The following is a 15954-nucleotide window of genomic DNA, read 5'->3' as shown; positions in this document are numbered from 1 at the left end:
AGGAGGAAGGAGAGAAGGAAGGAGAGAAGGGTGAGAGAAGGGCACAAGAGATGAGAGTATCACCTCCCATCTCTACAGCATTTGGAGGTTTTCACAAAGTACTTTCCTCATAGCTCACTCGGTGACAAAGGTAATCTAGATATCATCCCCATTTAAGCCTTAGAGAGTTTGAGACTGCCCTCTGTCACACGAGGTGGCTGTGTGACTCTAAGACTGGATGGAGCTTTATTCCCCTACCCCTTCTTCCCATCCCCCTCCCCTGAGACAATCTCCAGCGTGGGATCAGGGAGGAGGAAATGTCTCATAGGCGGCCTCTGACTGTGGTTATTTTTTTTCATTCTCATTACATCCTAGTTTCTCATCCAGACTATAAAGTCCTCGGGGCAAAGACTGTCTCCTATGCTCCTTGGATTCCCCCCACAGTGCCTAGTAGAGTGGCTTCATACATAAGAGAAAGTCGATAAATGCTTATTGATACTTCAGCCGATATCTTGTTTTGCAAGGTAGGAACTGAGGGGGTAGTAACAGACTCAGTATGAGAAGAGTGCATCCCTTGGGCCGGATTTGCCCAGTTCTTAAAGCCTCCCTCCCCCTTGCTCTCTGCTGCCCACACTCCCCTGGGCCCACAATCCGGTCTCCCCGCATCTCCAGGGGCCCTTCTCCCTCAGCCTTGTCTCCTTCCCAGACTAGCAGGGCATGGGCATCTCCAGATGGACCACTCCTGTGATCTTTCCCTGCCTCTCCCTCCCCCCATGTCCCCTGGGATCCCCTAGGTCAAAACAATGGAGGCCTTTGCTCGCCCTTGATATAATGGCTTATTAAGTGGCTAATTTTAGCAAGGAGACACTCGACATTTTCCCAGCGGCAGCACTCCCCAGGACAAACAGTCTTGCTTTTTTTCTCCCCAATTGTTCTCAGGACGGAGGCTGACTCTGGGGCCTGAACAATCCCCTTTGTGTCTGCTTCCTGGGGAGCTCTCAGTCATTCGTGGGGAGAAGCAGTCCCCCGGCTAGCCTCCCAGCTCACAGGTGTGCCTTGATTTGTGCAAGAAGCAGGATGTAAGAGAAAGGTCTGGCCCCACTCAAAGCTCCTGGCAAAGAAGGACAGGAGAGGGGCTTGCTGTTTGGAGGAACCTTGAAGTCATCTGTGAAACAGGGTCACCTTTTGTAAAGTGAATAATACTCTCCCTGTCAGATAAGGTGAAAGCTCACCCATCAGGGCCCAGGGTTCCAAGGGGAAGGAAAGTAGGGTAGCCATAAGCCTTCCATTTGTCTTGGCTGGAGCCAGGCCAAACACTCAACAAACCCCACTTTCCTTCCCAATTGTATCTCCCCTATATACGCTGCCTTCCCCCCAGAGAGCATCAGCCTCTCAAGGGCAGGGCCTGTATCTATATTCCAGCACTCAGTAGACTGCTTGGCCTGTCAGAGGCACTAAAAAAAACCCTTTTCATTCATTCATTTAAACACACTTTAACAGCCATGAAAAATTAAGATCTTTACAGAACAAAGATGCTTAAAATTGAAGGTAATAATGGCTCCCACTTATTTAATGTTCAGGTTCACACAGAGTCTTTTTCTCACAACCACTCAGTCAAGGTAGGGAGTGTAAGCCTTATTATCCTCATCTTACAAATGAGGAAACTGAGTCCCAGCCAAATGAAATGACTTGCCTGCAAAGGAATTCCAATATGGAATTCCTCTGCATTTCTTCCTTCCCCAGAAGGTCCCCTTCTTTTCTGGCAGGGGTCACCTTTATTCCGGGACTTGAGAAGGCGGGTGGGAGAGTGGGAAAAAGCCCTAGGTGAGCCATGCACCCCCTCCCAATCCTGGTCAGCACCCTCCCTCCCTACTCTGGGCTCTAGAAGGATTAAAGGAAGAGTGGAAGAGAAGATACTAGAAAGCTCCAGAAATCCTTGCCCAGAATTCCAAGGGCCCTCCCCAGGGCCAGACCCTCCTCCTCTCTGCCCCATCTCCAGGGAGCCACTGAGCCCTGAAATTCAGCCAGTGCCCACCCCCAATGTAAAGTCAAGTACCGTGTGGGCCTCTTTGCCATCCCCTCCCCCCCATACGGTCCCTAGGAGCTTCCTGCTTCCCTGGCCTCTCCCCTCCCCCCATAATTACTGAGTATTCCTTCCAGGCTCCAGTAATGAGGGGGTACCCGGAGCCAACACTAATTACAGGGTTTTTAAAAGGAACAGGAGCCTCCTTTTAAGCAAAATTATAAAGTCTGAAGCTGGACTCCCTTTATATGGGGCATGGGGGAGGGGGAAAGGGGACTGAGAGGAACTGGGGAATTTCTGGGAAGCTGTGCTCTGTCTGGGCACTGAGGCTGGAGATGTGGCCTGGGGTTCAGAACGACTCAGGAGAGAGCTGGTGATCCTGGGCGAGGTTACTCTTTTCCAGGTTCCCAGTTCCTCCCCTTAGATCTCCTGGACTTACCATCCAAACCCTGAGCCAAAACATTCAATCTCTCTGGCCTTGGTTTTCCTATCTGTACAGTGGGGGCAGGGGGCAGTGTTGGATTCCAGCCATAAATCTCTGATGTTAAGTAAGCCGACCAGTGGGATTGGCCACTCAGACCAGAAGGCTCTTTGGTAACTGGTTGTGGGGGAAGATGCCTCAATAAGTCAACTGAGTCACACTGTTTGTTGCCTGTGATGGGTTTACAAGCCAGCCTACTTCCTCCCGTTCTCCTCCCTCAACTGATGCTTAAGCCACCTGCTGCCCACTCACCACTAGGAATCAAAGCTTTTCTCATTTACCTCCTCCTCTTCTGCAGAGGGCATCCCCACTGGCCCCAACAGGCCTCTTCAATAGAGCCTTTGATCAGGGGATCTCAAAGCACTTTAACAAGCAGCTGAGTCTCACCTGCCATCATGTGGAAATTTTATATGGGAGTAGGTGGGGAGAGCCAGAGGGATGGACAAAAGCTGGGACCTTCTTTCTGTAGAGTCAAGGTGGGGAGCCTTCTTTCCTGGGGGCCAACTCTGCCCACAGTGACCACATCACCCAAGGGACCAGGCCAAGATCCCTCTGAGAGGGGGCATGGGAGCAACAGGGCTTGCAGGAGGTGCCCGCCCCACCTGGCAGCACTACCTGGCTGTAGGGCATTTGCAAAAGGGTGCCTTAATTAGACAGTGAGCAACCAGCCAGGGAAGTTATGGGGCCACACCTAGGCTTCTAACCTAGAGCTGCCATTGCTTGTCCCTTCTGCCCTGGGCCCTTCACTCTCCTTGCCCTGCCCAGGCCTCTGCCCAGCTCCTGTGCCATGTTGCTTCACAGGTGGAGAGGAGCATCCTGACACTCCCTGACAGCCACACATCCCGATTTGCTGTCCCCAAGAAAGAAATCATTTACTCCCAGGCTGGCATTCCAGAATCTGGGCATGGGAAGAGGGATATTAGAGGAGAGCGGCAAAAGAAGAATTGTGTTCTGGGAAAGAAAAAATGAAAAGTCCTGGCTCTGTCTCCCTGAGTGTGCCCATGCCAGAACAGAGGGGCGGGGAGGCAGAGAGACTCAGTGCCCCATGCAAAGTGGAAATAGCCACTGGGTCTGAGGCAGCAGGGAGGGAGGGAGGCTTCTGAGTGCCAGGGCCAGGAGCGCTGCCTCCTGCCCCCTCCCCCAAGCACCGTGGCCCCACTCCCTTGGAGTGCCCATCTGCCAGGGTTAGATAATTTCCTCTGAGCCAGCCAGACCACTAGGCAGAGTGTCCAGGGATTCAGGCCACTACCGCTCCCTCCCTCCAGGGGAAGGGCAAAAACTGCAGTCTTCTGCCTGGCCATCTGGCCTTGCTGATTCACAAGACCCCAACTGAAACCTGAGTAGTGGTCATGCCCTGCTCTGGCCCTGGGGAACTGGATTCTTCCTCCACCGCACAGAGGTGGCCCTCAGGGACCCGCAGAGAGCTTGCATGGGCACCAGTGTGTTGGCGGTTGTGGAGGGCCTGGCCCTTGGGCCACTGGCCAAGCTGGGCTTTGGGGCTGGGCCTAGAGGAAAAGAGAGAAGGCTCCACGGTGCTGGGGAAAGGCTGCTAATGGTGAGGAGTGCCCCACCTCCTCCCCTTCCGCACCTTTCCAAGGCAACCAGGAGGCTTTAAAAAACAACGGCCCTGAAAGTCCTGAAGCCCAGCCACCTCTACCCAAATTGACCTTGTGGGACACTCACTGACAGGAAGAGAAAACACAAACTGTCTAAAAGCTTCTGTGTTCATGAATGGTGTCTATCGATCCGGTATCATCTACTCTGCCTTTTCCTCTCACCTCATCACTGCCCTCTGCCAAGTCCTTGGCTATTAACCCTCTCAGCCCCCCCACAGCCTTCTGGAGAACACGGTCCTGGCCTGGCATTCAAAGCCTTTCCAAATCTGCCTCCTACCTTCCTTCCCAGCTCAGGCTACTTGTGTGCCAGCCCAACCAGGCTGCTCACTATTCCCCAGCTGCATCATGCCTGCTCTTTCCCAACTCCATGCCCCAAATGGACCACCCCCACAGCTCTTCCTGATGAAATCATTCTCTCCTTTCAAGGCCCAGCTCAGGTGACACCTCCCTCTTGAAGCTTTCCCTGATTGCCCCGGTTCTAAATGTTGCCTCTGTCCTTAAACCTCTCATCCAATTCTGCTTAGACCTTTCCTATGTGTATAACATATTATAATGTGACCCCAAGTAATCCCTAGTAAATTGTGTTTGTCCTAATCCAGCCACTAGACTGTAAACACCCTGTGGGAAGGGGTTGGGTTTGGTTGGTTGGTTTTTCTTCCTTTCTCTTCTTTTAATCTTCTAGCATCTAGCACCATGCATTGCACACTTAATCCTTGTTGAAGTGAACTTCATTTTCATAGGATCATAGATTTTAGGGCTAGAAGGACCCTTAGAGGCTATTTAGTCCTAACACCTCCCCAGGACAAATTAATCGCTAGCATTTATAAAGCAATGAAAGGTTTGCAGGAGCACTGTTCATAACTTACCTTAATTGATCCTCACAACCCCATGAGGTAGGTGCATTATGTCCATTTTACAGATGAGAAAACAGAGGAAGACTGAGGTTAAGTGACTTGTGGAGGAGAAGGAGGTAGAAATTTCACAGCTGGTAAGTGTCTGAGGTGGAATCTGAACTCAGGGTCTTTAAGACTTCCAGCCTAGCACTTGGAACCCTTCCTCACCCCCTCTCCAAGCTGCTTTAAGATGGCCCCATGTTAAGCAGAGTGTAAATAACAGAGCCACCATGTGAACCCAGACCCTCTACACTACAAATCTAGCATTCTTTCCACTGTATTTTCTGTTACCCAATTAACTTGGCTGGGGAAATGGAGCTTTCATTGGGATGCAGACATGATTTTCACTCAAAGTCTTCGAATTCTGGCATCTCAGGTCTGATGGGGGCTGTCTATCTGTCACATGTCAGATGTTTTCCCAGAGATCAAATGAATACAATTTTTTCTTAGGGAGGGGGGATTTAGTGGGGGGATGGTATTTGGGACACAGTTCTAACGGAGGCCTGTTCATCATTCTCAACCCCAGAATGGGTCCTGAGCATCCTCCATAGGAAACTTAGAATATCTGTGGAGTGAAACAGGCAAGGAGGGGACCCAGTTCAACAATCTCCTTCTCTCTCCCCCTCCTGTCCCCCAGTTACCTTCTTGCACTGAGGACTTTCTTCTGTGAGTGTTCTTAGGGCTATAATGGATCTCAAAGGCAGCTGGAGAGCAATGGCCTTGGAGGCAGGAAGATCTGGGATCGTATCCCACCTCTGACCCTTGGGGGTTGTGTGACCCCAGGCTGGTTGCTTCAGTCTCAGAGGTGAGTTGTGAAGTGAAGAATTAGCCTCCATGGCCCCCAACTGTTCCTTCCCTCTCTAAGCCCATGACTCCACGGGAAGGGTTCTGATCCAGGTGTAAGGCAGAGCTGTAATCTACCATAGACCTGTACATAGGCTAGGACCTGAAGAGAGATGGTGGTTTTAAAAATGAATAACTATTTTAAAATTGTCTAATAATCAGAGAAATACAAATTAAAGCAACTTGAATGTGCTGCTTTTTACAACCCTGAAACTGCCCAAAATAGCTAAGAAACACAGAGAGCAGAAAGTGGAGCTAAATTCATAATCAAAAGATTATTTAAAAATAAGTGATTGTTAAAAGAAGACATATCCCTAGATAAAGACAGATTACATAAAATGTGATCTGGCAGGATGGGCAGTACATGCTAAATGCCAGATGAGAACAGCCAGTGAAGGACAGAGGAGGAAGGAGCAGCATCCCTATGATCTATTGGAAATCCAGGAAGGCTTCTAGGAGGAGGCAAAGCTTTAGTCGGGCCTTGAAAAATAACTAAGATTTTGAAAGACACAGAGACAGGAGGAGGGTATTCCGGGCAGGGGGAACAGCCTGGAGCTCAGGGACTGAGGCCAATGGAGGTCTAAATGCCAGATGAAGGGGCTTAGGGTTCAATCCTATGGTAATGGGGAGCTGATAAGAATAAGCGATTAATGTGATTGGGACCTGGCAGATAGGAGGAAGGGAAATAAATATAAACAGGGAGCTGGAGGCCCACCCAAGGATATTGCCAATCTAGGCATCAGAGGATTCATGACAAGGTGAACTTTCCTATCTGCCAGGGAAGGCACCAATCATCCAAAATTTTCTTCCCAAGTCATCTGTTGCCTGACCCACAGTCCCCTCCTCCCTCTGCAAGAGAGGCTGGTGGTTTCAGTCTCTCTCAGATGGCACCTGGGCCAGCTAGTTTCAACACCTCCCCAGCCCACACAGCTACTCAGCTCACCACCTGGGGAGCACAGTGTGCTAAGAAAAACACTGGGGAGCCCTTCCTCTCTTCAAAGCATTCCTGGTTGGGGTGTGGGTGAGGAGCTGGGGGGGTGGTAGAGACGAAGGTGGGGAGACAAGTAGGTGGTGTTCTCCCCATTTCATAGATGGGAAAATTGACTATGTCTCTCGAGACACTCGCCTCGGGCTGCCCAGGCCTTTGCCAGATTCAGACTCTTCAGTCAAAATCCTAAACCTCCATCCTTGATAGCATTGTGGCAGGGAAGGTAGAGCCCTGCAAATTCTATGCTGCCATCAATTTTTCTATTCTCATCTAAGCCTGGTCCAGCTCCGGGAGATAAGGTGTAAGAGGCTGAGGCAGAGGGAGAAAAATACCAGGCAACCCTGAAAACTCTAGGATTCTATGAAAAAACAGAAGCACCACTAGCTTGTTGCACATTCCTGGGCAAATCACTTCCTCTCTCTGGGCCTCAGTTTCCTTCTCTGTCAAATGAGGTGGGTAGACTAGATGCTCTCTATCCTGGGACTTAAGAGCAGCTAGGCATTGGAAATGACACGGCTAAATGAGAGCGGAACAGAGAAAGAGGCCGGAAGGAGACACAGACAAGCAGGGCAGCTTTGAAAGTTACATGTTGAATACAATGTATCATATGCGCAAAAAGAAAAGTAGGTGCTACATTACAGAGATTTTGAGTTTCAAATGCAATCCTAGCCTTCTTCTCCATATCAGGCAAGGTATCTCAAAAGTCTTAGCTCAGTTTTGAGCTAGCATAGCTTCAAAGTGCACTAAGACTTCTGAAACATCCTGTATATATGTATGTGTGTGAGTAGATATATATATATATATACATATATACACATATACATATATATGTATTATGTATGTATACACACACATATATAATTACTTTTTATTTGGTTGGTTCAAATTAGAAAAAAATAAAGTAGAAAAAAATTACATGGCTAACTTTCAACTTATACACAACACTCTTTAGTCTCACTGTAAGGATAGTGACATGGAAGGAGCCCAGAGGACCTGAGTTTGAATCTCAGTTCTGATTCTTAGGAGCTGTGTGACCTTGAACAAATAACCCTGTCTCTCCAAGTCTTGGATTCCTCCCATGTATGATGAAGGGGTTCGTCTAGGATCGTGGACCTAGAGCTAGAAGTCCTGTCTGATGAGGTCACTTCCATTCTCTCAATCTGTGCTCTAATGAGCCCCTGGCTACAAAACAGAACCCAGATCTGCCTCTCCTGCTTCCCTCCTTCCAGGGACTGGCACAGGGCAGTGGACATGGTTGACCCCCTGGGACCCTGAGTGATTGTGGGCATTATAAGTGATAAGATTTGGTTTCTTAGAAATCTTACCCAGCTCTAACTCCTTGATGCTTCACACTTCCTCCACCCCTCCCCCACCATCTGCCCAATGACCATGAATTAATAGACAGACCAACTGGGGGGCTCATCCTCCTCCTACCACCACCAGCCTTGGGCACATTATTGGGGGTGATTGCAAATTCTAATACCAGATCACCTAAATCCACCTCCACGGACACACACATATATTAGCATAGACACACACACACACACACACACACACACACACAGAGTGGGACCCAGTGGTGGTAGAAAACCTAGTGATTCAGCCTTTAGTTCTCCCCCAGATGTCACCACAAAATATTGGGCAAGTGATTTCCAGGGACATCTCAGTCTCTGGAAGGAAAGTGGACTTTTTCTTCCTCCCCCCACCAGGCCTGATGATGATTTGGGCTTATGCATAATGTGCTTTGAGATCCTTGGGAAACCCAAGAATTGCATGTTGGTCATGCACCTGCCACTGGAAGCTCATCAGGAGACAGGTCATTGTTTTCTGGCAATGGAAGAAAAGGAGGGGGCTGGAGGGGGGTGGAAGTACACTTTTCCAAAGGCAGGAAATCCACCCATGAAACACCATTTTCCCCCTGCTCACAGGAGCTATTGATGGGGGCCTAGGGATATCCTCTGGGATTGCAAGCCTCCTTCTCAGGATATGTGGGAAAAATTTCCCAGTGCATGGGCTCACGAAGGCTCCCTCCCCAGGCGCCCCCAGTCTGGCAGCTTCCTCTGGGTGTTTCCTGCAATTGTAGGACACCAAAGAGGAACGGATGCCACCCAAGAGACACAAGCCCCTTGTAGGCCCAAGGAGAAGGATGCTGGTTCTAGCTTGCCCACCTCCCCACCTGACAATGCTCCCACCTCAGCATCCCCAGGGGGTGTCTGATCTCCCTCCCACATGCTGAGCATGTCTGGTGATTCTCAGATCCTGGTTCTGGGCCTTACTAATGGTGGGTAGACAAGGTTATTACTTCCCCTCTCTAGGACCCACTTTCCATTGGACCAGACAAGCTCTAAATCTCCTTCTAAGCCCTATGTCTTGATCTATGGCAATTAGACGGAGCTGTAGATTGAAGAGCTAGACTCGGGGTCAGGAAGTCCCGAGTTCAAATCTGGCCTCTGATACTTATTAGCTATGCGACCCTGGACAAGTCACTTAACCAAACTGCCTCAGTTTCCTTGTTTGTAAAATGGGGGTATAATAGCACCTCGCTTCCAGGAATATTATGAGGATGAAGTGAGATAACTATTATAAAGCATTTCAGCACAATGCCGGGCACGTGGTAAGTGCTATATAAATATTAAATATTATTGTTATCATATATAAAGTGGAGCTAATAACAGCACCTTCTAGGTTTGTTTTGAGAATCAGATGCGATAATAATATGTAAAGAGATAACAATCAGTGAGACAACCTACGTGAAGCACTTCGCAAACCTTAAAAGTGCTAATAAATGTTAGCCATTATCAGCACATTGATTGGAATATAGGCCACATTGTCCCCACCAAATGTGGATTGTGTAAGAGCCCACGCCTGGGAAGGAGAAAATCTGAGTTCGAATTCTGGCCCTGCTCCTTATTATTTAGGTGAGGTACTTGCCCTCTGTGGGCATCAAACAGGGACAGGGCTCTGAGAAGTCCATACTGAGCATTCTGACACCACCCCCAGCCCCAGGAACAGCCGTGCTCCACAGGAAGTCTGGGAGTCACCGGACCAGATGACAGAAGGCCGAGTCTTTGGCAACAGCCCTGGCAAAGGGGAAGGGGCAGCCTGTGCCATCTGGAAAGCAGTCAGCACCAGAACTCCCCCTCGTGCCTGTGGCACCAAGACAGGCAGGCAGCTGGCCCAATCGCCCTCTGACATCTGTAGCCGACACCTCATCTGCCTGGTGCAGGTATCTCTCGTGAAATCATGGAAAAGGAGATGGAGAGAAAATCCATTCTGCCTTTCTGGGGAAGCTGGCTCCTGTCACGTTGCTACCCGTTGCATCAGACCTACTGGGGCCCTGGAGGCTGGGGAGGAAGGGAGAGGGCAGAAGGCCTGTGCCCAAACTTTGGGTCTATGCTGAGGCTTCTATTTTCTTCCCAGGGCCCGACCCACAAAGAGGGTGATCCGGGACAGACTATCCACAAACCAGAGGAGAGGATACTTTTAAAGTGAGTCCAAGGACCTTTTTCTCTTGAGTTTCTAAGCACTCCATTGAAAGTCTATTAAAATCAGGGTGAGGGTCTCTTTCAGCTGGAAAATGAAACTAGATATTAGTGAGTAGAGTAGCATGAGCACTAGACTACAGTCAGAAGACCTAAGTTTGAATCCCAGATGTGTAACTTGTTAACGCTGTGGCTGCAAGTCACTGGATCTCCCTGAGACTCGGTTTCCCTATCTGGGAAATGGGTATTACAGTTACTACCTCACAGGGGTGTTTTGATGAAAAGTGCTTTGTAAACCTTACGAGTGCTATAAAAATGTGAGCTGTTATTTCTAAAGGCTTCTTCACAACTTCAAGATAGCAAAAATGTCTGTTGCTAAGGTCCTAAAATTCTCTGGATGCTGGGAAATACTCTGATGAAATCCTTGGGATTCAGTCTTGAAACAGGCTTGGAGCTAGCAGCGGAACCAGACAGAGAAGCCAAAGGCTGGGTCTGATGGAGTTTAGGGATATTTAGAGTAGTTGCCACTGGGATCTGGAGGAGCAGGGGAAGGGGTGTGCATAGAGAATGCCTTCAGACAAAGGAGGGATCCCTCCTCCTCCCACACTTTGTACTTCTCTGGGGATTTCCCATTGGCACCAACCTCTCCCTAGGTGAGAAAGACAGAAATGGATCTGAGCCACCAAGGAGAGGGGAAACCAATGTTGGAGCTGTTGGGGGCACTAGGGATCATCCCCTTTTTCCACTGAGCATTACTACATCCCCTCTCCCCCTGCTTTGGATCAAGCTAAAGTCATCAGAACCCCATGATCACACATCGGCCCCTTCACATATACACCACTCCATACCCTCAGTGCCCTCAATGCCCAGAGACCCTCTCTCTCCAGAATGCCAATGTTGGTGTTGCCTTGCTCCCTAATTTCTCTTATAAATAGTTTGTTTGGGCGAGGTTGTTCACGGGTTCTCTCCCCCATTAACTCCTGGAAAGCAGGTACTATATGTCTGCCTTACTGTGTCTCCCTAGACCTTAGCTCAGTTCCTGGCACATAGTAGGTACTTGATAAATGTTTATTGACTGATTGGTGTTCTCTGACTCCAGGGATTCAAGAGGAACTCTGCTGTGTCTCAAGCATAAAAGATGTCATCAGAGACTTGTATGACCAGAAAAAAAACAGGTCACACGGAGAAATTGAGAGAAAGGCCACTCATTCAGTTTTGAGAAAACAAGAGCCCGCCAGTAAGATGGGACAACCCCTCTCAGAATGCTTACAGATTGACCTAGATGAGATACACAGGTTTAGATTCAAAGGTGGAAGCAAGCTCAGAAGCCAGCTAATCTGACTCCCTTGTTGTACAAATGAGGAAACTGAGTCCCAGCCAGCAGAACTGAAGGTCACAGCAGCTGTGAAAGGATGATTGATAAGGGTCAGAAGTGAGATCTGAACCCAGAGCCTCTGACTCCAGTATGTGAGTGGGAGGGCACGGATAAGTTCCTATATGGATTATTAGGAGTACTCACATTAATGAGATTGTGTCTCCTCTGAAGCCATCAGCACTGAAGCTGCCACAAGGCCATCCGCCTAGCAAGATCTCCATCCAGGAACCATGCTCCCTTTTTTACAAATGGGGAAACCGAGGCTAGAAGTGTCCTGACTCATCTGAGGTTGCTCGGTGAGTAAATGACCTTATTGGAATTGGAATCATCTACGAATACTGCCTAGAAATGCTATGGAAGGAGTGAGGGAGGGGATGGTGGGGGAGCAAGGCAACAGAACAAAGAAAGTTTCCTGACACTTGTATAGCTATTGAGGAAGGGGGCAGGGTAGAACAGCAGAAATTTGGGGAAAACTTGAAATATAAACACCACATTTTTTGGCACCCTCCCGAGATCTAGTTACTTTGTTAGCTTCGAATCATAAAAAAATGTATCACGCATAACTGGGTTTGCTCACAAAATTATCACATTTGGTATATTTAGAGATGTGAGGGCCTGGGGAAAAAAATGAGAAAAATCCAAGAGGGAAAAGTGAGGCTTCTTCTCTGTTATTCTTTTCAAAAAAATGAAACAACAACAGAAAACCACAGGAAACAAGAGATATTTTCCTAGATTCTCTTTTTTTTCCAGACCACCCCTTCTCTAGCCTTGACCCCAGAGATGGAGACTTCCTTAGACACCAACCAGCTGCCTCTCACCCACCCACTCAGTAATGGGGGAGACTAGGTGTCTTCCAGTCAACTGGCCAAGGCTACAGCTTCATGGGGGCAGACAGCTCAGAGGCTACCTTTTATTGATTGGGTCTGGGGAAAGCATGGGGACCCTCTTTTTGAGGAAACTGAAGCCCAGGGAGGTTGCTGGAAGGAATATTAAATGATCTGAGTCCACTCCCACCCACTCTTTACAGGTGAGGAAGTGGAGCTTTTCCAAGGTCATAAAGGCAGCATAGAACCAAACCAAGGGTCAAACCTGAGTCCCGTGGGAGGGGAAGGGTGTCAAATTTGGAGCTAGAATCTTTGGATTTAAATTAAATTCAGTCTCTGGCATTTATCACCTATGTGACTTTTGCTTTAGTTTCCCCAAGGAGAAGGTTGGACTGGCCAGCCTCTGAGGTCCTTCAGGCTCCAAGTCCAGGGTCTGATAAGGTCTCTTCTGGACCTAAATCTGTGCCCCTCCTCCTACTGTACCATCCTATTCTAGCTCCCCATGGAGAGAGCAAAGGCACTCCAAGGGGAAGGGCTTCCCAAGGTAGAAGACATACAGACAACAAGTCTTTCCACATGGGGCTGGCCCCACTGACCTTGCTGAGCTCACAATGGGACCACAGTCCTCTGCCCCTGTTCTGAGGTGCCCCCCTTTGGAGTCTGGGCACCATTGGCAGCCCAAGCTCAGGAAATGGTTGGGATGAATAGTACCAGCAGTCTCCTCCCTGAGGTTTGTGGGGAAGAAGGGGAGGTGAGGGGGCTGGTGGCGAGACATTTTCCACCCAGTTCTCATGGGGTCAAGGTTTGCCCGGTGCTCTTCACACACACACACACACACACACACACACACACGTCTCAATACACGTCCCTTGGCACGTCATCGTCCCCCCCACCCCAAACTCTATCCCCGGAAGGTAGGGCAGCACGCTGGTAAATGATGAGAATGAACAGATACGGGTCCCAGGAACCTGAGAATTGGAAAGGACTTCCAAGGTCAGCTCACTGTCCTACGGGAGTAGGACTAGAACGAAGACCCTGTTCCTGATCTGGGTCAGGCAGCTGCCCAGGCTTCACTTGAAGAGCTCCAATGAGAGGGAGCCCCTGACCTCTACTTTGAGAGAACTCAAATTATTAGGAAGAATTTCCTGATACAAAGCCTCTTGGAGACCTCTACCTCTCTGTCCTCTGAGGCCAAGCAGAAGGAGTGTGATTCCTCTTCCAAGGGATGGGCCTTCCTAGGATCACAGACTCATAGGCTTAGAGCTGGGCTGGGAGGGACCTTGGGGGCTATCTTAAGTCAACCCTCTAATTTGACACTGCTAAGTAAAGCAGTGCATAGAGTGCTGGGCCTGGAGAACTGAGTTCAAATCCTGCCTCAGATAATTACTGGGTGTGTGACCCTGGACAAGTCACTTAATCCTGATTGCTTCGGTTTCCTCATCTGTAAAAAATGAGCTGGAGAAGGAAATGACAAATCACTTCAGTATCTTTGCCAAGAAAACACCAAATGGGGTCACGAAGAGTGACTTTCATGACTGAAAGTGACTGAGCAAAAAGTGCAACAGGAGATTGGACACTGGACTTGGGGGTCCGAAAGACCTACCACTAGCTATGTGACCGTGGGCACATCAATGAACCCCTGTCTGCCTCAGTTTCCACTTCTATGGAATGGGGATAACAATGGCACCTACCTCCCAGGATTGCTGTAAAGACAGAATCCAAAAACAGTCTCTGCCACTACTGACTCCGTGAGATAATATTTATAGAGCATTCTGCAAACCGTAAAGGGTTACATAAATGCTAGCTATCATTTTTATTATTAATTATTATTATTAGAGATAAGGAAACTGTAGCTCAGAGGTTAAATGATCAGCCCAGGCTCACACAGACAGTAAGTACCAATGGGAAAATTTGAACTCGGGCCCTTCTCACCCTCTTTTCACTGCTTTAAGTCAGCAGAAAAGCTCCAGTTTTGTCCACTCATCCTCATACGGCCCCATCTCTAGGCCCTTTGGGATTTCTTCCTCTCTAACAAGAACAGCAGGGGATGCTGGGCTTCCCACTTCAGACTGGGGCTTTGTCTCAGGGCCTCATCCAGGGCAGGGGAGGACTGGACACAGGACAGCTCAGGTTCTAACTGGTCTGACCAAATTTAACGCAGTTAGCATAGATACTCACCCGTGGTCAGTGCTTAATATGTCCTTGCTGCCTTGCTCGAAGGTCATCACAAATGGGTGCAGGGATGGGGTGTGGCTCTGTCATCTGAGGCTAGTCTGGCTAAGTTTGGAGAGGCTCTCCACCAGGCTGGCCGCAAGGTAATCGATTTTTCAGCCACATTAAGTCTTAACCATCTCCTAAGTGTGTGTGTGGTGGGGGGAGAAGGGGGGTCCAGATCTGCATTGGTGGAGAGAAGACCCACACTGAGAAAACCACAGGTTCTTGAGGTATGAAAAACACTTAAGGTTTACAAAGTGCTTTTCTCCTAACAATCCAGGGAGGTACCGAAAGTACAAGTTTTGTGGTCATTTCACAGAGAAGGAAACTGAGTCCTGTCAGGGAAGGCGAATGACTTGTCCAGAACCACAATTAGTAAGAAGAAAGGGCTGAGCTCAGCATTGTACATCCCTCGATGGGGGGCTTTGGAGTGCCTCCCCAGGGCTCTAGGCCCCTGCTGTGTGCATCTGAGCTTGTTCTGGAGTAAAGGGACTCTTTTCTGCTATGCCAGGCTTCCCTCCCTGATCTGGCCCTGCTGCTGCCTCATCAGACTGACCAACTTGTCTGTGCTCCATAGGATACTTCCAGAGCAGGGCACTGAAAAGCGGGGTCCTTACCCCTGGAGGCGGGAAGCTCTCATCTTACGACTGGGGGCAGGGGAGGGGTCCAGTGGGCTCTGAGATGGACATCACCTCTTTTCTCTGGGCTGCAACCTCAGCCCTGCCACAGAGGTAATGATGCCACAGCAAGGGGCCAGCTGGACTCTAGCCTCCTCTGAGCCCTCTGGGCTGCTCACCCCAGTCCTGTGCTTGAATGGAGGGAACAATGAGATGAAGGGCTGTCTATCACTGTGGCCCTCTCAAACCTGCTCTGGGGGATGTGGGTGGGATTGTTCCCCTAGAATCAGTGGGGTGGGGCTCCATGATGAAGGAGACATCCAGGCAAGAAACAACAGCTTCAGGAGCTCCCCTTTCAAAAGCCATGGGGGACAGGAGAGCACCAGGAACTGGGATGCTTCCCCCTCTGAGCCCCTGCAGTCTGCAACCTGGACATGGTCTGACTCTGTCTCTGTCTCTCATTCTTTCTCCTCTCTCTCTCTATCCCTTTCTCTTTAACTCTCTCCCTCTCTCCCTCTCTCTCTCTCTCTCTCTCTCTCTCTCTCTCTCTGTCTCTCTCTCTCTCTCTCCCCCTCTCCCTCTCTCTCTGTCTCTCTCCCTCTCTCTCTCTCTCTCTCTC

At 49.3% G+C, this 15954-nt stretch overlaps 1 protein-coding gene across 1 annotated transcript in view; it reads right to left on the bottom strand.

Moving 5' to 3' along the window:
• The window catches only part of UNC5B (unc-5 netrin receptor B), a 78156-nt gene extending 69093 nt beyond the window's left edge, over positions 1-9063 (bottom strand). Inside the window, exons 1-3 of the mRNA XM_036736506.1 lie at positions 9000-9063; positions 8843-8894; positions 3820-3988 (exon numbers count right to left, since the gene is read on the bottom strand). Of these exons, the coding sequence (XP_036592401.1) occupies positions 3820-3988; positions 8843-8894; positions 9000-9063 (285 nt within the window). The remainder of the gene's footprint in view (positions 1-3819; positions 3989-8842; positions 8895-8999) is intronic.
• Between the last annotated feature and the right edge of the window lie 6891 nt (positions 9064-15954).

Source organism: Trichosurus vulpecula, chromosome 8 (assembly GCF_011100635.1).
Source record: "Trichosurus vulpecula isolate mTriVul1 chromosome 8, mTriVul1.pri, whole genome shotgun sequence".
Classification (NCBI taxonomy): Eukaryota; Metazoa; Chordata; class Mammalia; order Diprotodontia; family Phalangeridae; genus Trichosurus; species Trichosurus vulpecula.
This window is presented reverse-complemented; position numbering and strand designations above follow the sequence as displayed.